The sequence below is a fragment of the Melanerpes formicivorus genome, unplaced genomic scaffold (genome assembly GCF_026170545.1).
Source record: "Melanerpes formicivorus ecotype bairdi unplaced genomic scaffold, bMelFor1.0.p_v2 SCAF_60, whole genome shotgun sequence".
In the NCBI taxonomy this organism is placed as follows: Eukaryota; Metazoa; Chordata; class Aves; order Piciformes; family Picidae; genus Melanerpes; species Melanerpes formicivorus.
The window spans coordinates 3,874,923-3,896,419 of record NW_027142412.1 but is presented as its reverse complement, the minus strand read 5'-3'; the positions used below and the strand labels follow the sequence as shown (position 1 = coordinate 3,896,419).

Here is a 21,497-nt window from a genome sequence, read left to right as displayed (position 1 = left end):
CCCCAGCACTCCAAGGTCTTTCTCCATGGAGCTGCTTTCCAACCTGTCCTGGTGCCTGCTGCTGTTCCTCCCCAGATGCAGGACCCTGCACTTGTCCTTATTGCGCTCCAGGAGGTTTGCCTGCAGCCAGCTCTCAGCCTGTGCAGCTCTCCTTGGATGGCAGCACAGCCTGGGGGTGTCAGCCACCCCCTCCCCAGTTTTGTATCAGGTATCAACTGAAGCAGGATTTTACTGACAGAGTTTTACTGTCCCAGGGTTTTGCTGCTGCAGGGTTTTAGCTGTTCTGGGTGGGGGTTCCCCTGGCAGAACAACCTGGAATCCCTTTAGCAGCCATGGATGCCTGGGTATGGTGGTCACAACTTCACCTGGTCCCAGCACAGGATCAGGCAAGCTGCCTGCTCCCATCAGAGATTCCCACAGTGGTGAAGACCTAAATGCAGCCTTCCTTGTCCCATCCAAGTATCACATCCCCATTGGGCACGGCATGGAGCAGAACCTGCCTTGATCTTGCCACCTTCACTGCCTTGCTGGGTCTCCTGCTCCCATCCTGGACTGTTTTGAGGGGCAATTGAAGCCTGATGGTTAGCTGTCTTGATCCCAGGCCCTGGGCTGCAAGGTCTTGACCTTGACCCTGAACAGGATCAGGCTGGAGGAGAGAGACTGTGCATGAAGTTCGGGGGGGTCAGCACGGCCATGAGCTGTACACAGTGGCTATGGGGGTGCCCCTGCCCCCTGCAAGCAAACCTGGGGGCAGCTGGGGAACGAGAGGCTTAGCCCGGGGTAAGGGGGGGGACACGACACACACACGTTCCCAGGGGCAAAGCCCCAGCAGTGCCGGCAAAGGAGCAAGGCACGACCCGGGGCTGCTGCACCCCTAGCAAAGGCTGAGCCGCGGAGGGAGGGGGACGCCCCTGCTCCACCGCGGACATTCCTCTGCCTTCCTTTGTGCTGCAGGAAATCTGCGCTTCCTCCTTTCCCGGCGCTGCTCCCCGCTCAATCGCTACCAGATGTGGCTCCCATGCGCTTCTCATTAGCCCGGCAGGCTCCAGCCGCTGCCTCCCGCCGGCTGCCAGGCTGGGGCCGGCAGGGGCAGGACCTGGCGGACCCGGTGCAGGTATCTGAGCCGGCTGGCACAGCAGGGTGCAGATAGCCCTGCGTCGTGTGCGGCTGGTGCTGCCTGCCTTGCCTGGCCAGGCTGCTGGAGGTGCTGTGGTTGTGAGCTCGCTGTGGTGGATGGAACTTGGGCTGGGCACATGGCACTCTGCTGGGACCTGCACCGTGCCGCGGGGACAGAGTGGACGAGGGGCTTCGAGTTGGAGAGAGATGAACCACAGCTGGGGTCACCCACTGGGGACAATCCGCAGCCCCAGGCTGGGGCTGGGAGCCATAGGGTAGGTGGGTGGGTGGGTAGCACACATGGGGACTGGGGCTGGAATGGCACATAGGGAGCTAGGGCTGATCCTCATCCACTGCTTCTTCTCAAGCCCCCAAACCGTCTGTGGGGTTTTGGTGCAGAGGTGGGCGGTGAGAAGCAGCAGGAGGAGCACACATCGTGGTTCGGAGCCCCGTGCCTCAGCGTGGGACCTGCAGGGACATCCTAAGGCCCCACAGGACTCTCCCACGGGAGGTACTCACCTGGCCCCTGAGCAAAGGATCCCCCTTGGGGTTCAGGCTCCCGGGATGGGGAGATTTGCGAAGGTGCCCGCTGCCCGTTGAGGGAGGGGATGCCTGGCTGCTGCCTTTCCCCCCTTCCGCTCGCTCCCTTTCCTTCCCTCCCACCCCGGGGCACATTTGCGCGCTCAGAAGTGCAGGCAAGAAGCCTTTGCCTGGCTGCGCCCCGAGCGGAGCAGAGCTGGCAGCGGGAGCAGCCCAGCTCTACGCGGTGCAAGGCAATTAGGAGCAGCCCTGCAGGGAAAGCCGAGCACAAGCTCACGGCAGGAGCTGGCCGCCCCGGCCCGGTGTCCCCGCAGGCTTGCTGCCACGTCACCGGGGCTCCGCGTCACGGCTCGCAGCCGGGAGCTCCCCCCGCGGCCGCGCAGCCTCCGCCGAGCGCGGTTCCGGCGGCAGCTCAGACGTGGCCTTACTGCTCCTGCTGCGAGGACAGGGACAGGGACAGGGCAGCAGCCTCTGGGCTGTGGCCAGGAGCTGCTGAGCTCCGCTCGCCGCGGCGCGGGTGCGGGCTGGGTTGGCCGTGCCGGAGCCGGGGATCCTCCGGCGGCTCAGCCCAAGCCGCGTTGCGCTCGGTTAGACCCCGGCTGGCGACCGAGCCCGGGATGGAGCCAGGGTGCTCCCGGAACAGCAACGCCCCGCACAGGACCGGCTCTTGGGGTGGGTGCTCTCCTTGGGGCTGGATCCTGCTCTCTTCACCCATCTGGCTTTGGGTGGTTTCTCTGAGTCTTCTCCACTTGCTCCTTGAACCCTCCAAGAGCTGCGCCCAGCCCCCTGTACCCTTGGGGAAGGGGCTCCAGCCCCAGCCCCTCTGCTCCATCCTGCACTGAGTGCATTAATCGCCGTGGTGGCTTCGCCACCCCTCTCCAGCCGTTTTAGGGCCACTTACAGCTCGTGTCTGAGCTCAGCCTGGTGCACCTCAGCCCCCGGGTGAGGGGAGCGTGTGGGCAGGGCCATGCTGGAGCCTCAGGGCCTCAGGCTCACCGGATTTATTCCAATTAAAACACTGCACAGTAACAGTGTTTCCCCTGCTCTGGCCTCTGCAGCCGAGTGTCTGAATGGGAACTTCACCCCCGAGCTGCAGCTGAAGTGAGAGCTGTGTGGAGGTGGTCGCTGGGTTTCGGTGGGGCTGGGTGAAACCTCCATGCTCCCTCCCTGACTGCCTGATGACAGAGCTGGGGCTGGCACAGGGGCTACTGGAGAAAGCTGGGGCTGACCTGCCAGGAGGAGCAGGAGTTGCCAGCAGCACGCTGGGAAACGTGGCTAGGGTTTGGTTGTCTGTGCTGAGCATCTGTGGGGGACACTGCACAGAGGCCTCCTAACAGCACAGCCTTCCCTGGGAGGAGGAGCAGAGGCTCAGCCAGGATTCACAGAGTCACAGAGAGCATCGGGTTGGAAGGGACCCTCCGAGGGCAGCAGGGACACCTCCAACTAGAGCAGGCTGCACAGGGACACATGAGGTCTGAATGTCTCCAGGGATGGAGCCTCAACCATGTGCTGCCCAGGGAGGTGGTGGAACCCCCAAGCCTGGAGGTGTTTGAAGGTGGTTTGGATGTGGTGCTTGGGGCTCTGGTTTTGGGGTGACCCTCGCAGAGCAGGGTTCTAGGCTGGACTTGGTGATCCTGAGGCTCTGTTCCAGCCTGACTGCTTCTGTGACTCCGAGCTCTGCCCCCTGCGGCTGGCGAGGGGGCGGTGCCCAGCACAGGGCCTGCCCGCGGGGAGCGGGCACTGAGATGGCACCCACTGAGAGAAGAAATACACTTTTATTGGGGAAGCGCTCTGCAGAGGTGCCAGGCTCTGTCGTACCAAGGAATCCCTCCAGCTCCACTGGATGGGACGCGGGAACCTGAAGGGTGCCCAGCTCCGTGCTTTCCTCCCGGCCAGGGGCAAACCCGGGGCGCGAGGGGCGGAGGGGAGGGAGGCATCGGTCGAAACCAGCTCGACCCCCACGCCGGGCATGAGACTGGCAACGGAGAGCCGTGCCCGGCCCCAGGGTGGCTGGCTGTGGGGGGTTTGCTGGTGGTGACGGGTGCAGGGCACGTCCCCGGCGATGCCCTGGGCACTGAGCAGCAGCCTCCTCCCTCTCCCGTGCTCCGTGAGCCCAAGAGGCCGGGGCGGGCGCGGGGAGCGAGCGGCCGCGTTACTGCAGGATATACCGGGGGGGAGGGGGTCGAGTACAAGAAGCGCTGCTTATGCGGGTGATAATACTGCTAAAAAAGGGTAGGGAGGGTGGGGAATGGGGGGTGGTGCCAGACATGCCCCCTCCCCCCCCCCGGACGGCCCTGCCCCTGCGCGGGGAGCGTGAGCTGCCAGACCTGGGCAGGGAGCAGGCAGCAGGGCACGGATGGGGAGGACCAGGTCCTGGGGCGGGGAAGAGGGGATTGAGAGAGATGGAGGCTGGGGAAATGGAAGCGTAGGGCTCTTCCAGTGCCCCCTGCCCAGTCCAAGCTTCCGTGTCCGCTGGCTGTGCCAGCAAACGTCCTTCCTCCCAGTGCCCAGCTGGCCGGCGTGGGGCTGGCACCCAGCTCCCGGTCACTGCACCGCCTGAGCGGGCACGGCGGCTGCCCTGGGCGGCTCCAGGCCGGCTTCTCGGCTCTTCTTCCTGGGAGGCTTTTTAATAGGGGTTTTCTTCACGGCTTGCTCGCTGGGCGCTGCCTGCTCCTGGCTGGTGCTGCCGCTGGGCTTCTCCGCCCGCCTGGGCTCGCCGGCCGCCGGCTCGACTGCCCCGGGGATCAGTTTTTGCAGGTGGGGGGAGGTGGGCAGCAAGGGCTTGCCGGTCTTCTGGCCAGCGGCGGCTGGCGAGCGCTTGGCTTTCTGCGGAGGGGTGGGCTTCTCCCGCTGGGCACCCACCCCGTTCGCCCGGCTGCCCCCGTCCCCCTTGTTGAGGCTCTGAGTCTTTTCCTTCAGCTGGGCGGCCAGCTCGGAGGCCAGCTGCGGAGGGAGGGGCTCAGAGCGGGCTTTGCCGGCGCCGGGGCTGCGGGGAGCATCCCGGCTGTCCCCGGCGCGCCGCTCCGGCGGCTGGAAGGCTCCCATCTTGCGGAAGGCGCTCTGCACCGCCCCGTTGATGCCCTCCGTCGGCTCCAAGCCGGGTTTACTCCTCTGCTTGGGCTTGGAGGGCGACTGGGGCTCCGCGCTGAGGCTGGCTTTGCTCTCCGGGCCGCCGGGCTCCTTGGGCTGCTTCTGTGCCTTCTCTTTGCCCCGCGCACCGCCCCTCTCCTCCCCCCTGCCCTGAACGCCGGCCGATGTCTCGCTCGGGCTCCTCTTCCTCTTGGCCAAGCCATGCCCTTGCTCGGGGCTGCCGGACCGGGCAGCCGCTCGCTCCGGGGACCGGCCGGGCGCCGGCAGCGAGTTGGACTGGCTGGAGTTGTACCTGCTGTGGATCCAGGAGACTTTGGGCTTTGTGGCCGGGTCCGGGGGACGAGGCTTGGTCCTTTCTGGGGACGGCGGCTTCCCGGGGCTGCGGGGGTCGGCGGTGCCCTCCTCCTCCTCCCTGGAGTGCTTGGAGTGGCGAGCGACGCGGGCGTAGAGGGCGGCGGCGGCGGAGCCCGAGCCGCAGGAGGATCGTTCGCTGTCGGAGGACTTGAGCAGGGGCATCTCGCTGCTGTCGGCCGGGAAGGCTCTGACCGAGCCCGTCTCCTTCAGGAAGGTGTATTCGCCTCCTTCCTCCCCACCAGCTGGGGCCACCAGCTTGTCCCCAGGGCCGGCAGGTGTCCCCCTGTCCCTGCTGTCGCCCACGCTCTCTGCGGGAAGATGGCACAAAGGTGTCAGGCAGGGATGCGCCCCCAGGGAGGGGAAGGACTGAGACGATCCCGCAGCAGCGTGGGACGGCATCCCACCTGCTTCCGCCCAGCACCCCAGTGTGTCCCCAGCACCCCTCGTTGCCTCCATCCCAGTCAGGGACCCCAGCAAAAAGAGGACTCTTAGAAATAACCCTGGAGCAGCAAGCACCAGAGGAAGGAGCTGCGAGACGGCGTGGGAGGCCGCGCTGGCACCTGCCTCCCCTCCGGGCTGAGGAGCCAGAGTGGCAGAGTCTGACACTGCAGGGTGCAAGGGTGATGCCTCTCCACCGAGCAGGAGGTGACCCCGAAGCTGCCTGGGGCAGTCCCTCCCCCTGCTGCTCACCTTCGTGGGGCACGCAGTACACCGGCCCCTCGTCCGTGGTGTCGAAGGAGGAGAAGGAGCCTCGGGATGACCAGGATGGGGAAGGCTGCTCCACCACAGAGGGTGGCTCGATGAAGCTGCAGTTCAAGGTGTTCTCCAGGTCATGATGGGCCACTGCAAGGGCAGGGAACTGCTGTGAGTGTCCCTCACCTAGAGCCCTGCCAGCTTCCATGCTAGCCAGAAAGGTGAGGATGCTGCACAGCTCCTCCCTGCCCAGTGTGGTGGTGACTGCTGGGGGCCTGGACAGCAGCCCAGCTGTGGGCACAGCTCTTGCCACACATTCCTACCAGGTCCTACAGACAAGCACCCACAGAATCATAGAACTGTTAGGATTGGAAGTGATCCCAAGGCTCAGCCAGCCCCAAGCCCCTGCCATGGGCAGGGACACCTCACACCACAGCAGGTTGCTCACAGCCACCTCCAGCCTGGCTGCAAACACCTCCAGGCAGGAGGCTTCCACCACCTCCCTGGGCAGCCTGTGCCAGGCTCTCACCACCCTCCTGGCCAACAACTTCTTCCTCACAGCCAATCTCCATCTCCCCACTTCTAGTGCTGCTCCATCCCCCCCAGTCCTATCCCTCCCTGACACCCTCAGCAGTCCCTCCCCAGCTTTCCTGCAGCTCCCTGCAGATCCTGGAAGGCCACAGTGAAGTCTCCTGGGAGCCTTCTCCTCTCCAGCCTGCACAACCCCAACTCCCTCAGTCTGTCTCCATAGCAGAGCAGCTCCAGCCCTCTGCTCCTCCTCCTGGCCCTGCTCTGGACACCTTCCAGCCCCTCCAGACCCTTCCTGGCACAGAGATGCCAAACTCCACACCGGTTCCACCATGCAGGACAACACCAAGAACAGAAGGCAAGCCCTGGCCAAGGCCTTTCCCTCCAGTGAAATCTGAGCCCCCAGCCCCACAGCTAGGGACAGTCCCAGCCCTGCTGGCACTCAGGATCATCCTGAGCACCCCTCTGGCACCTCAGCCTTTCCTGGAGCTGCTGCCACCCTGCATGCACAGCGCAGCTGGGTGGGTGCCAGCTGCCCCTGGGCCAGTGTGGGGAAGGGACAGGCAGCCCCCCTGCAGCCCCCCTGCCCTCACCACACACAGGCACCCTCTGTGCTCCCCCAAGCCCTGCTGGGCCCCTTCCACACACACAGCCTCTGTTGCTGGCTGTTATCCTTGCAGCAGGAATGTTCCTCTGACCCCAGCACACCTGGCACCAGGGCAGGGCTGTGCCATGTCCCATGCAGTGAGGACTCTTCCCCCCTGATTTGATCAGGGTGTGGAGTCTCCTCTGGAGCCTCTCCAGCCCCACCTGGATGTGTTCTGTGTGCCCTGTGCTGGAGTCTCTGCTCCTGCCCTGCCAGGGGGCTTGGACTCCATGACCTTCGGAGGTCACTTCCAGCCCCTAACTTCCTGTGAGCTGTGATCACCTGCCCTGCCCTGTCCTGTCCTACCCTGCCAGGATTAGAGCCCCTGGGTTCTGGCCCCCTCCCCCAGCACCTTACCCACGACCTTGGGCAGCTTCTGGCGGCGCAGGGGGATGCGCGGCAGCTTCATGCCGATGCGGCTGAACCTCCCGCACAGGCGTCTGGGAGGCTTCTTGGCCGCTGCTGGGTCCTGGCTGGAGCTGCAAGGGAAGGTGCCAGCCCCATCAGAGAGGCACTGCCCCCCTGCCCTGCCGCGGGGGGCAGCCCTGAGAGCCAGCAGCTCAGAACGCTGCGGATCAGAGGGGCCTGGGGACAGGCAGGGCAGCGCCGGTGCCAGGAGGCGTCCGCGGCGCAGAGGGCCTGGTACCTGCTGCCAGCCCTGGGCACCAGCTCAGAGCGGGGCCAAGGGGTGGTGGCAAGGTCAGAGCTGGCCGTGGCTGTTGGCAGCACGGCTCCAAACCAGCCACAAGGCCCATCTGAGCCCAAATGAAGATCATCCCAACCCCAAACCAAACACAGGGCTTCTCTCTATTTGCTCTCTGGGTTTGAGGCCTCCTGGGGCTGAGGTTTGCAGCAATTATCTGCAGCCACAGGAGTGAGCAGCTCCATGTGCTGCTGCCAGGCATCAGGAGGAGCAGCTGAGGGAGCTGGGGGGGTTGAGCCTGGAGAAGAGGAGGCTGAGGGAGACCTCTCTGCAGCTCGCTGGGAGGAGGCTGCAGCCAGGGGGGGCTTGGGCTCTGCTCTCCAGTCTCAGGTGACAGAAGGAGAGGAAATGGCCTGGGGGTGTGCCAGGGGAGGCTGAGGTTGGAGGTGAGGAACAATTTCTGTGCTGCAGGAGTGGTCAGGGACTGGCAGAGGCTGCCCTGGGAGGTGGTGGAGTCCCCAGCCCTGGAGGTGTTGAAGCAAGCTGTGGCCATGGCACTGGGGGCCAGGGTTTGGTGGCCGTGGTGGGGTTGGGTTGATGCTGGGCTGGGTGATCCTGGAGAGCTTTTCCAGGCCAAACAATTCTGTGGTTCTATGCCCACTGCCACTGTGGTCCCTCAGGATGCTCTGGCAAGGGCCTGCTGCTGGGACCCAACTGTCTGGGGGCACTGCAGAGGCCTGGGAGTGCTGGCACCTCCCCTCTGGCTGTAGCACAGCCCAGCAGGCAGGGCTGCTGCCTCCCTGCCTCGTTCTGTGGGGTAAGGACACGCAGCCCCCAGGCTCTCCCAGCCAGATGTGCTGGGCTGGGATTGAGCTGGCAGGGCTGCAAGGGAAGGCTTCTGGAAAATTCCTCTGCAGTGGCTGGCAGCATGAGGGGAGGCTTCCTCTGCAGCCAGAGGAGCTCCCAGGGCCTGTTCAGCCCTTGCTGAGCCGTGCAAGCCCCCTCCTCGCTGCAGTGGGGCTCCCTGCAGCCTTCTGCAGCAGAGGTGCTGCCAAAATACTGCCAGCATCCCACCCCCGATGCGGGAATTTGCCCTCCCTGCCCTGGTCACTCTCATGCAGGACACCTGGCAGGGCTGCAGCCCACCCCCCCCAGCCCCCTCTGTTTTGTGCTGCCCTGAGGGTTGCAGCAGAGCTGCTCAGAGCCCGGGGAGCTGGCGGCGCTGCCAGTCAGGCAGGGCTGCTCTGCCTGCTCCCCCAGCGTGGCCCTTCCTGGCCCCAGCCCCGCACAGGTCCTGGTGTCCCCAGCTGTCCTCAGACCCATAGGCTGCCCCCTCCCCGCCTGGCAAGAGCTTGCCCAGCCCTGCCACTCACCCGCGGGCTTCGTCCTTCTTGCGGCAGACGCAGCAGCAGCAGAGCAGAGACAGCAGCAGGGTGAGCAGCAGCGCCAGCAGGGCTCCCGCCCCGATCACCCCCATCCGCTGGTTGGCTTCTGCGAGGCAAAGCAGCCGGTCAGCCCCGCCGGCAGCCCCGCGGCAGGGCCTGGCAGCCCGGCCCGTGCCCGCCGGGCACTCACCCATGTGGCAGGCGCCCGTCAGGGGGTCGCAGGCACCGTCGTGGCAGCTGCAGGCTTCGGCGCAGTTGGCTCCGTAGCGGCCGGGGGCGCAGGTCAGGTTACAGCTGCAGGGAGGGGTGGGCTGGGCTGAGGGGGGGCACTCGCAGGCTGCTGCCCTTCCCAGACCCTCCAATTCTTCAGGCTACTCTGACACAGAACCTCCCCCCCTGAGCCGGGGGGACTGCCTCACCCCCAGGGAGCAGGAGGCTGTTGCCTGCCCAGCAGCTCTGCCCAGCAGCTCTGCCCAGCAACTCTGCCCAGCAGCTCTGCCCAGCAGCCCTGCCCAGCAGCTCTGCCCAGCAGCTCAGCCCAGCAGCCCTGCCCAGCAGCTCTGCCCAGCAGCTCTGCCCAGCAACTCTGCCCAGCAGCTCTGCCCAGCAGCCCTGCCCAGCAACTCTGCCCAGCAGCTCTGCCCAGCAGCCCTGCCCAGCAGCTCTGCCCAGCAGCTCAGCCCAGCAGCCCTGCCCAGCAGCTCTGCCCAGCAGCTCTGCCCAGCAGCTCTGCCCAGCAGCCCTGCCCAGCAACTCTGCCCAGCAGCTCTGCCCAGCAGCCCTGCCCAGCAACTCTGCCCAGCAGCTCTGCCCAGCAGCCCTGCCCAGCAGCTCTGCCCAGCAGCTCAGCCCAGCAGCCCTGCCCAGCAACTCTGCCCAGCAGCTCTGCCCAGCAGCCCTGCCCAGCAGCTCTGCCCAGCAGCTCTGCCCAGCAACTCTGCCCAGCAGCTCTGCCCAGCAGCCCTGCCCAGCAGCTCTGCCCAGCAGCTCTGCCCAGCAGCCCTGCCCAGCAACTCTGCCCAGCAGCTCTGCCCAGCAACTCTGCCCAGCAGCTCTGCCCAGCAGCCCTGCCCAGCAGCCCTGCCCAGCAGCTCTGCCCAGCAGCTCTGCCCAGCAACTCTGCCCAGCAGCTCTGCCCAGCAGCCCTGCCCAGCAGCTCTGCCCAGCAGCTCTGCCCAGCAGCTCAGCCCAGCAGCCCTGCCCAGCAGCTCTGCCCAGCAACTCTGCCCAGCAACTCTGCCCAGCAGCTCTGCCCAGCAGCCCTGCCCAGCAGCCCTGCCCAGCAGCTCTGCCCAGCAGCTCTGCCCAGCAGCTCTGCCCAGCAGCCCTGCCCAGCAGCCCTGCCCAGCTCCCAGGCTGCTGCTGCTCCCTGCACAGGGCTTAGCAATTAATCACAGAATCAACCAGGGTGAAGAGACCTCCAAGATCACCCAGCCCAGCTGATCACCCAGCCCTGACTAACCAACCAGACCATGGCACCAAGTGCCTCATCCAGGCACCTCTGCCCAGCTCCCAGCCTGGCCAGGTCTCGCTGAATGGCCTCACAGCCTTCAGGCCTAGCAGCAGCAGCCTCAGTGGAGCAGCTGTGAGGAGCCAGCAGGCCCCAGCTCAAAGCTGCTCTCCCGGGGCCACAGCTGCCCCCAGCCGCTGGCACCGTGCCCGGGGGTGGCTCAGCCCATTTCATGCTCCGGTGACTTCCAAGGCGCCGCTGCTGAGCCTCGTGCCTGGCACACCCCCCGTGCCAGCCGGGACACACGCCGAGCCCTGCTGCTCCCCGCAGCTGGGATGGGCAGCAGGGTGGCAGCTGGGATGGGCAGCAGGGTGGCAGCTGGGATGTCCTCTGGGCAACCCAAACCTCCTCAACCCCACGGGTTAGAGCCAGATCTCTGCCCCGGGCTGGATTCTGGAAGTGGAGGAGGCTGAGTTTTCCCAAGAGGATCCAGGCACATCTGGGAGTGCTGGGGGGGGGGGGGGAGATAAGGACCTTGGGCACCCCACAGATGCTTCAGTAGCTTAGCCTTTAGCATTAGAGAGGACCATGAGGCTGTCTGAGCCAGGCCAAGGGGAATGCTTTGGAGCTGAGGCAGAGCAGGGTCAGAGTGGAGCCGAGGAAGAAGTTGTTCAGTGCCAGGCTGCTGAGCCTCTGGCACAGGCTGCCCAGGGAGGCTGTGGCTGCCTCCTGCCTGGGGGTGCTCAAGGCCAGGCTGGATGAGGCCTGGAGCAGCTGAGTCTAGCTGAGAGGGGTCCCTGCCCATGGCAGGGGGTGCAGCAGATGAGCTCCAAAGTCCCTTCCAGCCTAACCCAGCCTAGGATTCTAAGATCCTCCTGGTGCAGAGCTGAGAGGACAACTCCTGCATGGTGAGGATGTGCCTCTGATTCCTTCCAGAAGTCAGCCCCTCTTCAGCAAAATGATGTGCTGGTGACAACCCCCTGGGTAGTCCCAGGGACCTGCCTGGGCACCAGCGAAGCCCCCAGGCCACCCAGCCTCGCCCGCATGGTCAGCTCAGCCCTGAGCATCCCTGGTCCCCCCCGTTCCTGATGCTGCACCTGGCTCTCAGAACAGTTTAATTCACACTCTGCCCCCCAGCCCCGTGCCCAGAGCCCAAAGGCTCACTCACTAGGTGCCGTGGGAGCCGGGGTGGCAGAGGCAGTGCCCGGTCTCGAAGTGGCACTGCCCATTGGCACAGTCGCTGCAGACGAAGGCGCAGTTCTCCCCATACGTCCCATTGCGGCACTTGGTTTCACACCTGGGGAGGGAGGGAGGAGGGCAGGTGGCTTGGAGCACCCACGGCTCCCGAGGGCCTCTGGCATCCCCCTCGGCCCTCCTGCCGGCTGTGTGCAAAGCCCCAGAAGCAATCCTCAGCACCAGAGCCTGCGGGACAGCGTCCCAGCTGTGAGCACCCAGCGCTACCCAGGGGTGTGAGGCAGGGGCCTTGAAGGTTCTCTCTGACCCTGTGGCCGTGCCAGTGGGCTCAGCCCGTCCCTGCCTTCCCCTCCTGCCTGCAGAACGCCCTCATCTCCCGGCAAGGAGCAGCAGGGGGCCGGGCATCACTCTGCCCCACTCACCGGTCTCCGATCCAGCCCGGGTTGCAGTGGGAACACTTCCCGTTGATGTGGTTGCAGGTGTGGCCGTCCTTGCAGGGGGGGCAGAGCTTCTCGCAGCCCTCTCCATAGAAGCCGGGCGAGCAGGGCTGGTCGCACTTGGTGCCGTTCCAGCCCGGCTCGCAGGTCAGGCAGCGCCCATCCGCCACGGTGCACGGCTGCAGGCTCTTGCACTGCCCGCACCTGCAACGGCCCCCCCCCGAGGGGGCAAGCGCGTCACTCCCCTCCTGCTGCCACCCCCTCCCGTCGCCAGTGCGACCGGGCTGCCACGGCGGGGCTGGCAGCGCCCCGGGCACTCACCGCCTCCGGCAGCCTTGGCCGTAGAAGCCGGCGGGGCAGGGCTCCCGGCAGTACTTGCCCCGGTAGCCCGGCTCGCAGGCGCAGGTGCCGTCCAGCGGGTTGCACTTGCCCTTGTAGCACTGGCAGTAGCGGTCGCAGCGGGGCCCGAAGGTGCGCTCCCGGCACTGGCAGCGCCCCGTGAACTGCTCGCAGGGCGAGTTGTTGCAGGAGCATTGGTTGTTGCAGCCGCGGCCCCACCAGCCGGGCTGGCACAGGCAGTTGCCCGTCTGCTGGTCGCACTGCGAGTTGTGGCTGCAGTAGCAGGAGGTGGAGCACTGGGGACCCCACCAGTTGGGCTCGCAGGCGCACTTCCCCGTCCGCTGGTCGCACTTGCCGTGCTTGCAGAGGCAGAGGCTCTCGCACTTGGGGCCCCAGCGGTTGGGGTTGCAGGTGCACTGCCCCGTCACGTCGTCGCACTGCCCGTTGGGGTGGCAGCTGCACATCTCCTTGCAGTCGGGACCCCAGAACTGCCGGGGACACTCTGTGGGCAGAGCTGTCAGCCCTGGGCACCGCCCCGTCAGACCACCCCAACGCCGGACTTCGGTGGAGAACCCTCCCCCCCGCCCCCCCCGCCTCCTCTCCTCCTCATCCTCCACCCTGCCCCCCTCCCCTTCGTCCCCTCCCTCCTCTCCCCACGCCGGTCCCAATGGCGCTCTCAACCACAGTGTCCCCCCTCTAAGCTCCAGGAGCATTAGAGACCACCCCCGCAGGGGCACAGGCAGAGGGCCGGGCAGGGGCAGGGCTGCGGAAGGAGCCAGCAGCGCGGGGGCAGCGCGGCCGGGGGCGGGAGGGTGGCTGCGGGAACTCACTGGTGTCGCAGTTGGCACCGAAGTATCCATGGCGGCAGCGGCACTCGCCGGGACGGACACACACCTCGTTCTCCTTGCAGGTAAAGTTGCCCTCGCACACAGCTGGACAGACAGACAGACAGACAGAGCGGCGGCAGGCGTGAGCACAAGCACCGCTGGGCTCCTCCCTGCTCCCCCCAGCCCCTCCCGGCCCCACAGAGCAGGGGAAGGGGCGGTGGGGGTGGCGGTGGCACTGCGGGCGCCCTGGCAAGCGGCCGGGGCAGGCCGGATAGGACCCTTGCCACAAAAGATGCCACCAGCCTCCTGCCCACCCATCCCAGCTCCATCCTAGCCACCAGCCCCCCGCAACCCGGCCCGGCCCAGGCCCTGGCACCAGCCCTGCCCGGGGGCAGTGTCCCTCACTCAGTTCCATATCGCTGGCAGAGGCAGCTCCGGGGAAGCACAGGGACAGGAGGTGAGGAGGCTGCAGGCAGCGGCGAGCACAGCCCCCCTGACCCCCTCCCTTCTTTCCTTACGGTGTCACTGCCACCCACACCTCTCCAGCCCCTCTCCTGATGAGGGGGCTTGGTGCTGGGCCAGGGCCCAGGGCAGGGCAGGAGGTGGGACAGGCAGCGCTGGCAGATCCCTGGCGGCCCTGAATGAGCCTCCTTAGCCACCAGGAGAGGGAGAGCAGAACCACCCCTCCCCCCATCCACCTTACCTGGGAGTTCTTAGACCTACGGAGATGGATACTATAGACCCCCCTAAAATAGACAGATTTACACAGGTTAGGAGCAGTGAGTCGAAGGGTTAGGAGCAGGCTGAAGGGGGCGAGGAGATGGGCACAGCTGCCTGGTGGGAATGTCCTCCCCCCTGCTGGTCCTGGCAGACCCTGTCCTGCAACTCTTCCTGCTGGCACAAGAGGGTCCCCGTCCCGTTCCCGGCACGCAGGCACCCATGCATGCAGCGAGCAGTTACGGGGGGGCTCATGCAGGGTGGGTTAGTTGGTTACTCGCTTTTGGCCGGTGGCTGCCAACCGCTGGCACCCTGGGCTGGTGCACAGAGCTTCTCCAGCCCTCCTGGGGCCAGCCCAGCACTGTGGGCAGCAGCACAGGAGCCCCCAAGCAGCCTCCTGCATCGTGTTGTAGCGCAGGGGATGAGGGAGACCCCCCCTTCCCTGCCAGGGAGGCTGCCCTGCCTGCAGGCTCGGGGGGCCCCCACCTGCCGGGCACCCCTCTGCCTCAGCAGCTTCTCCCCAGTGGGGCCACGATGGACATGAGCCAGGTCCTGGCAGCTTCTCCTCCAGCAGCAGCTCTGGCTTGGCTCCCCACACTGCTGCAGAACCCGTGGGAAATCTCTTGGTCCCAGCCCTGCAGCTGCACATCTGGCTGTCCCCTGGGTCTCAGAGAAGCATCTGCAAATCCTTAGACCCAAAGCTGGCCAGCAGAGAGACAAACCCCCAGCCAGGGAGCAGGGGTGGTGCTGGAGGAGCCAGCAGCATGGAGGAGCCCACAGGGAGCTGGAGCAGAGCAGGACATCACCATGGGGGCCAGAGGTACCCTAGGGGCTGAGCTCCACGACCAGCACCCCAACACTGGGGCTGCAAACCCATCCAGCCAGGGAGGCAGGACAGCCTCCAGCAGCCCCGGGGCCCAGGGCAGGCAGAGGTCCCCAGGGCAGGGAGTCCTTGCTGCAGGACACATTGGGGTGGCCACTGACAGCAGTGGTGAAGCCAGGAGGGCTTGGCAGAGAGTGGGCAGGTGAGCAGTGCCCAAACCACTGGTGCTTACCTATCAGACATTCACTTCCTTGTTGCCTCCATCCTGGGCAGCACACCAGCATTGAGGAGCTGCAGGGGCAAAAACACCCAAACCACCAGAGATGGTTATGGCCCTCAGAAAGTCCTGGTCCTTCCCAAACCCCCACCAGGAGCACTGATGTTGGGATGGTGAGAGGTCCTGCTGCCAGGCTGGGGGCTGCTGCAGCCCCCTGGGGCAAGGAGAGCTCTTGGCTCTTTCTCTACCGTGGCAGGGAGCACAGATCCTGGGTGGGGGGAGAAATGGGCTCCTGTGGGTACTGGCTTGAGGTGCCCCAAGAGCCAGCTGAGGCCAGGACCAGTTTCTCCCCATCAATCAGGAGCCATGAGACAACAAAAGTCAAGTTTCCAACTGCTATTGTCAGAAACATTCCCAAGACTCCCAAAAGCTGAGGGAAAAACCAACCAAACACAACAAAAACCAAACCAAGAAGGGAAGGCTGCAAACGTCCCAGGGGAAGCCCCAGTGCCCTGCCCCAGGGGGCTGGCAGAGCTGCCTGCTCCAGGAAGGGATGGCAGGCTGCCTGCTTGCCAGGTCCCTGGGCGCTTCTCTGCTCAGGAAGGTGCTGGTGTGAGTGTGGGCTGGCAGTGCCCACACCACCAGCACCCCCATGCTCTGCCTGTGGCTGGCTGCCAGCCTGCCCCTTCTGTGCCAGGTGCCAGCAGGAGCTGGGAGCAGGCTGGGAGGGACGCAGGCAGCACCAGCAGCACCTGCAGACCCTCATGGGTGCAGGGCTAGCAAAGAGTCTCCCTTCAGCTCAGCTCAGCCCTGCCCTGCCCTGTCTGCAGCTCAAGGGACCTGCTTGGCACCGTCTGGCTGCTGCAGGAAGACTGAGCGTGGCCCAAAGCCCAAGCTCACTGTTCAGGGGCCTGGGGATGGTGCCCCAAAGGCAGGCTGGAACCACCCTGCTGGGGTGGCTGCATCATAGCCAGCACTCAGGGGATGTTCCCCTGGTACCAGCTGGGCAATGCCAGCTGCAGGCAGCTGGGAGCCCTGGTGTGACCCTGAGTGCCACCACATCCAGGGAGCACCATGCACAGGATCATCAGCCATGGAATCAGAGCATGGCAGGGGCTGGAAGGGACTCACAGAGAGCATCCAGCCCAAACCCCCTGCCAGAGCAGGGCAGCCAGGGCAGGGCAGCCAGGAGCACAGCCAGGGGGGGCTGGGAAGGCTCCAGAGCAGACTCCACAACCTCTCTGGGCAGCCTGCCCCAGGCTCCAGCACCCTCACACCAAACAGCTTTCTCCTCACACCGAGGTGGAACTCCCTGGCTCCTGCAGTTGAAGCACTTCTGGTGCAAGCCTGACCCCAGACAACACGGACACAAGGTCTCAGACCCCCTTGGAGCCCTCAACCAGAGCTGCCCAGCTCCCTGCTGGGATGGGACAGGCAGGGACCAAGCAGGGAGACCTCACAAACACTTGCTCAATGCCCCCCCAAAAGCTGGGGGCTCACAAGGCTGAAGCCCAGGAATGGGGAACACCATAGGGATCCCCTGGGGTGAGGGAAGCCTGCTGATCCTTCCCGGGGTGACCCACTCGGCCCCGGGGGGCCCTGCCTGGTCCCTGCTGGTGACACGGGAGCGATGCTGAGGGGTCGCAAACAGTCCGGGCGGCTGCTGCAGGCAGCGAGAGCCTCGGGCCGGGGCTGGCGGCAGAGCCTGGAATGCGCTTGGCTTTTGCTTTCTTTCCCTTCCCCTTTTCCTCTTTCTGTGTTAACAAACGCAGCAGAGGAGGAGGAGACAGCGAGGAAGCATTCGCTCTAGCCCAGCGCAGTCACAGGACCACGTCTGGCTGCCAGACCGCCTCGTCCCGGGGCCGAGGCAGGAGCTGCCAGCAGCCCCCCAGCCAGATGCGGGCACTGGAGGCGCCGGGGGGCGGGGGAGGGGAGGGGGCGCTGAAGGCAGCTCCTAGCAGCGGCCCCAGGGCGGGCAGCGGCGGCAGGGCCGAGGCGGCAGCGCTGCGTCCTCCTTTTCGCGGCGGACGGTGAAAAATTGGAAAGGAGGCAGAAAAGAACCACAAAAATGATTCAAGGCCTGGAAAAAATGCCTTGCAGCTGGAGCCCAAAATAGCTCCATCTCTGCAGCCCCTGGAAGCGGCCACAAGGCGCTGCAATGACGGCTGGAGGGTACCCCCCACGCAGAGACCCCCAGGGCTTGAGGGGGGGCTCAGCTCCGGCCAAGCATGCGAGGGATGTTAACAGCAAAGGGGGGCAGGGGGGTGCCAAGCGCCAACCCGCCTCCTCGGGGGCTGGCTAGGCTGCAGTCAGGGCTCTCTGCAAGAGGCTGCAGGCTGGCCGGCCCCAAACGCCAGGTCTGCCGCGCTGGGGTGCTTGGGCACGGGCAGGGCAGGGCCCGTGGTGCCCTGAGCTCGCCGTGGCATGGCCAAGGGCACAGGCTGCCCCAGCCCGGGGTTGCTTTCCCCACTCCACCCTCTGGCACTCAGGGTTTGGTGGTTTTTCAGATGAAACCACCGCAGGTTTGCAAGGAGAAACGCCTCCGCTGGGGAGATCCCCTGCCTTGGACAGCTCATCCTGGACGCTGAAATGGGCATCGCAGGGCTGGCACCGGAAAGCTGAGGACAGGGAGCCACAGGACCGCGGTGGCAGGAGGGTAAAACCCTTCCTCTGCTGCGAGCTGGAGGTGAGCAGGACCACGACCACCACCAGCCGGACCCCGGCCCGCGGGGTTGGTGCTTATCTCTGCTCTGATAACTAATCTGCCCTCCCCCTCCTCCACACCCTCCTGCTCAGCGCCCCCCTCGCCCATCAGCAGCTTTGGCAGCAAGTGCCAGCAGAGGCAGCTGGGATGTGGCACCGGGTAACTGTGCTGCCAGTGTGGCACAGGGACTGGCCCCTGAGCAGAGCCAGCCCCAGGGAGGGCTTGGTGCTGGCTGCCAGAGGTCACCAGCACCCATCAGGGTGTGGGTCTAAAACACCTCCTGTGGACTCAGCTTCTCCAGGGTGGGCTGGCTCCACGTGCCCTGTGAGCAACGGGAGAGCCCCTGCAGAGCCCAATCCTGACCCCAGGGCCAGGCACCACAGCCAGGCACAGGGCAAAGCCTTTCCCCTTTGCTTCAAACCATGCTGGGGGGGGGGGGGGGGGAGAAGAAAGAAAAGTTGCCTCTGGGGTGTGTCTGGGGCTTGATGTAGAGGAGGAGAGGGGATGTGGGCAGAGCCATGACCTGCAGGGAGGGGTGCTCGACACCAGCGTCGCCCCCTGCCACATGGCTACATCCTGCTCACGCTGTGGGGCAGCAGTGGGCCCTCTGCAGATGTCCCGAGGGTGTCTGTGGAGGCTGAGTGCTTCTCTTGCAGAGGCATCTCCTGCATCGCTCCCTGGAGCACATCCTTCTTACTGTGGCTGTGGAGAGGGGCCCCTCACACAGGCTCTTTATCTAGACCACTGCAGCCCCCCTGAACAGCGAGGAGCAAGCTCAGCCCCCCACAAAGCAGGAGAGAGACCCTGGGGCTTGGGTGGGAGCCGCTGCTTGTGGTGACCCCTCCCTGCTCTCAGCCTGCTGGGCAGAGCTGCAGAGGAGCCCTGCAGGTGCACACCGTGTCCCCAACCCCCCCAGCACTGCCTCACCCTCCCCAGCCACACAGCCACCCACGGTCTTCCCCTCCCCCACGCTCCTCTGAGCATCTCCCCGGCACTGAGCTCCTTCCTTCTCCCTGTCACCCCTTCCTCAGTGCCACCCAGCTCCCCCCAGGTGGCACACAGGGCTCTTGGGACCACCAGGCCAGCAGTATGCTCTGCAACCGATGCCAGCTGCTGCTGCCCAAGCCAAGCCTTGGGGCACAGGCAGCGAGAGACCCCCGGGAGCAGGCAGGAGCAGGCAGGAGCAGGATCATGTGTGGCAAAGGAACTTCAGGCAGAGTGAAGAGGAAAACAAGGGAAAGACTCAAAGATGACCCAGAGGGAGTGTCGGTGAGAGCAGGCCAGGGGCAGCAGTGCCCACATGAGCAGGGCTTTGCCAGCACCCTGAAGGGCAGCTCTGGGGAGGGTGACCCCAGCTTGCAGCTGGGTATGAAAGCTGCAGACTCGGGAGCAGGCTGCATGCAGCACACAGCCTGAGCCCCCATCTGCTCCTGTACAGGCCCTGCTCCTCCACCCAACAGCCCCTGGCCAGGTCGCAGGAGTTTCGAGAGGAGCTGAGCCCTCCAAACCCCATAGCTGGCACCTCTGATGGGTGCCCAGCTGTGCCAAGAGCCACACGGCCGAGAGTCCAACCAGCAGCTCGGGTGGAGGGCACTTGGACCTCCTCCCCAGGCCGCCCCCAGCCCAGTGGTCCCTGGTGGTACAGGGTAGGTCCTGCAGCACCTGTGCTGGGTCCTTGGGGCAGCAGGGTGGATTTGGGTGGTGACTCCTGGGGTGTCCTCCATGAGGAACAGCACAGTAAAGACAAAGGTGTGGGTGGGGAAGAAGAGAGGTCTGCAGAAGGGTCAGGGGTGGAAAATGATGCCAGCTTCATCTCAGCATCCTAGGGACTGTGCCATCCCACCTTGCCCGGCTCCTAGGCTGCCTTCAGGACCCACTCCCACAGCAGGGTGGACAGCACCTCCTGCCCACCCTGTGCACCCTGCCCTGCTTGCCAGCCAGTGCTCCTGTGCACCCCAGGGCACGGATGGGTGGCACAAGGAGCTGGTCTGAGCCCTGTGGTGCTGGCTACAGCATCTCCCCCACCTCCATGCAGCAGATGGGCAGTATCCCTGTGCAAAGGGGACCCCCAGGCACCCCATCCCCAGCACATGGGGTGGGATACTGCTCACATCCCCTCTGCCACCCTGGGACGTGGTGGCAGCTTTGCAGGAAACTGAGTCTGGTAGATCATCGGCAGCCAGAGAGGGTCCACTCCCTTCATCCTCCCCTGGCGAGGCACAGCAGGGCCGGGAGCCTCCTTAGGAAACCCAGGCTGTAATTTGAGGAGGGGGCACCAGCGCCCCGCGGCCCGGCTGAATGGAGCCTTTATGCGGCCCCTCTGGCTCGCAGCACATGTTTTCCTTGTGGACTCGCCTGACCTCACGGTGCGATGTAAAGGTGCATTTATGGCCTGGGCCCCCCAGCAAGGGCCGGGGCTCGGCTCTCCGGGCCGGGCGGGAGCGGCTGCGGGCTCTCTGCCACCCGGGCTGGAGCCAGCCTGGAGCAGTGCCCGGCCAGCACCAAGCCCAGCGCTGCGGTGAAGCGCTTGGCCCGAGGCGATGCCCTGCTCCGTGCTGCACACAGGGCGCTGGAGGCACGGAGAAGGCGGTGCCGGCTCCCGCGGTTTCGTCCCCGGCCGGGCAGGCAGGATGTGACCCCTGGACACAGCCAGGCAATGCCAGCACCTACTTTCTGAAGCCAAGCCCGACGGTCAGGGAGCTGCCGACTCCGCCATCCCAAACAGCCCGGGGCAGCTCCACCGGGATACCCAGAGCATCCTGCATCCTGCCAGCCCGGGGCGGGGGGGTGCAGGACCGGCCGCTCCCAGTGCAACCCGATCCCCGGAGGCACCCAGAACCGGCTCCGGGGATGCAGGATTGGTCCCCTTACAGCACCGATTCGATCCCCAGAGGCACTCAAGACCAGCTCCCCACGGCAAAATCAGCCCCGGGGGCATCCAGGACCGGTCCTGGGGGCATCTTGGACCCGCTGCCCTCAACACCCTCACCCTGCGGTGTGCAGGACCGGACCCGGGTCGCTCAGGACCGGCTCCCCGCAGCAGGACTGACCCAAGGGCGGGGGCAGAACCGGCCCCGGTCTGCCCAAGGACCAGGTCCCCGCTTAAAGCCCGACCATGAGGACCGCCCCCCCGCTCCCGGCCCCGTTCGGGCTGAGCTCCTCGCCGTTCCGCGGTGTGTTGCTCCCCCCTCCCCAGCCCCGCACAAGTCGACTTTGTCTGGGACGGCGCCCAGAAGAGCCGCTCGGGAGCGCGGAGCGGGCGGAGTAAGGACCCGGTCCTGATCCCCTGGTCCCGCCGCATCCCTCCGCACCCTGGGCCCCGATCCGCGGGGTCGGGGGTCCCGTCCCGTCCCGCCCCGCCACACCTGCCCGCCCCGCCGTTCCTACCCGCCGGCCCTGCAGACGTTCCTGCCGCGGGGGCTCAGCTCCTGCGCGGCTCCGCGGCTCGGCAGCAGCAGCAGCAGCAGCAGCAGCGGCGGCAGCAGAGGCAGCAGCGAAGCTCCGGCCCGGGCGCGGCGGGGCGGGAGCTGCCCAGGGGCCGCCATGGCCATCGGAGCGGCGGGGCCCGGCCTGACCCGGCCCATCCCATACGGGGCCGGGCGCCCCCCCTCCCGCCCGCCGCGGCTCCGCCGTGCCCGGTGCCCGCCCTGCCCCGGCCGCTGCTCGGCGGGCGGAAGCCGCAGTGCGAGCTCCGCCGCCGCCTCCCCCGCGCCCCTCTCGGCAGCGGCGGGAGGGGCCCCGCCGACAGCCAGTAAATTCCGCATTGGTTCCCCTGACGCCGGGCCAGGCTCCGG

The 21,497-nt window shown here is 66.1% G+C and overlaps 1 protein-coding gene across 1 annotated transcript; it reads right to left on the bottom strand.

Moving 5' to 3' along the window:
• Nucleotides 1-3,412: 3,412 nt before the first annotated feature.
• On the bottom strand, nt 3,413-21,497 carry SCARF2 (scavenger receptor class F member 2). Its single transcript, XM_068161892.1, is given in 14 exon segments — nt 3,413-5,408; nt 5,791-5,943; nt 7,325-7,446; nt 8,984-9,101; nt 9,186-9,289; nt 11,614-11,742; nt 12,062-12,280; nt 12,398-12,917; nt 13,246-13,347; nt 15,015-15,073; nt 21,091-21,317; nt 21,319-21,370; nt 21,372-21,398; nt 21,400-21,497. Coding segments are annotated over 14 exon segments (3,108 nt in total). The 5' UTR covers nt 21,468-21,497; the 3' UTR covers nt 3,413-4,200.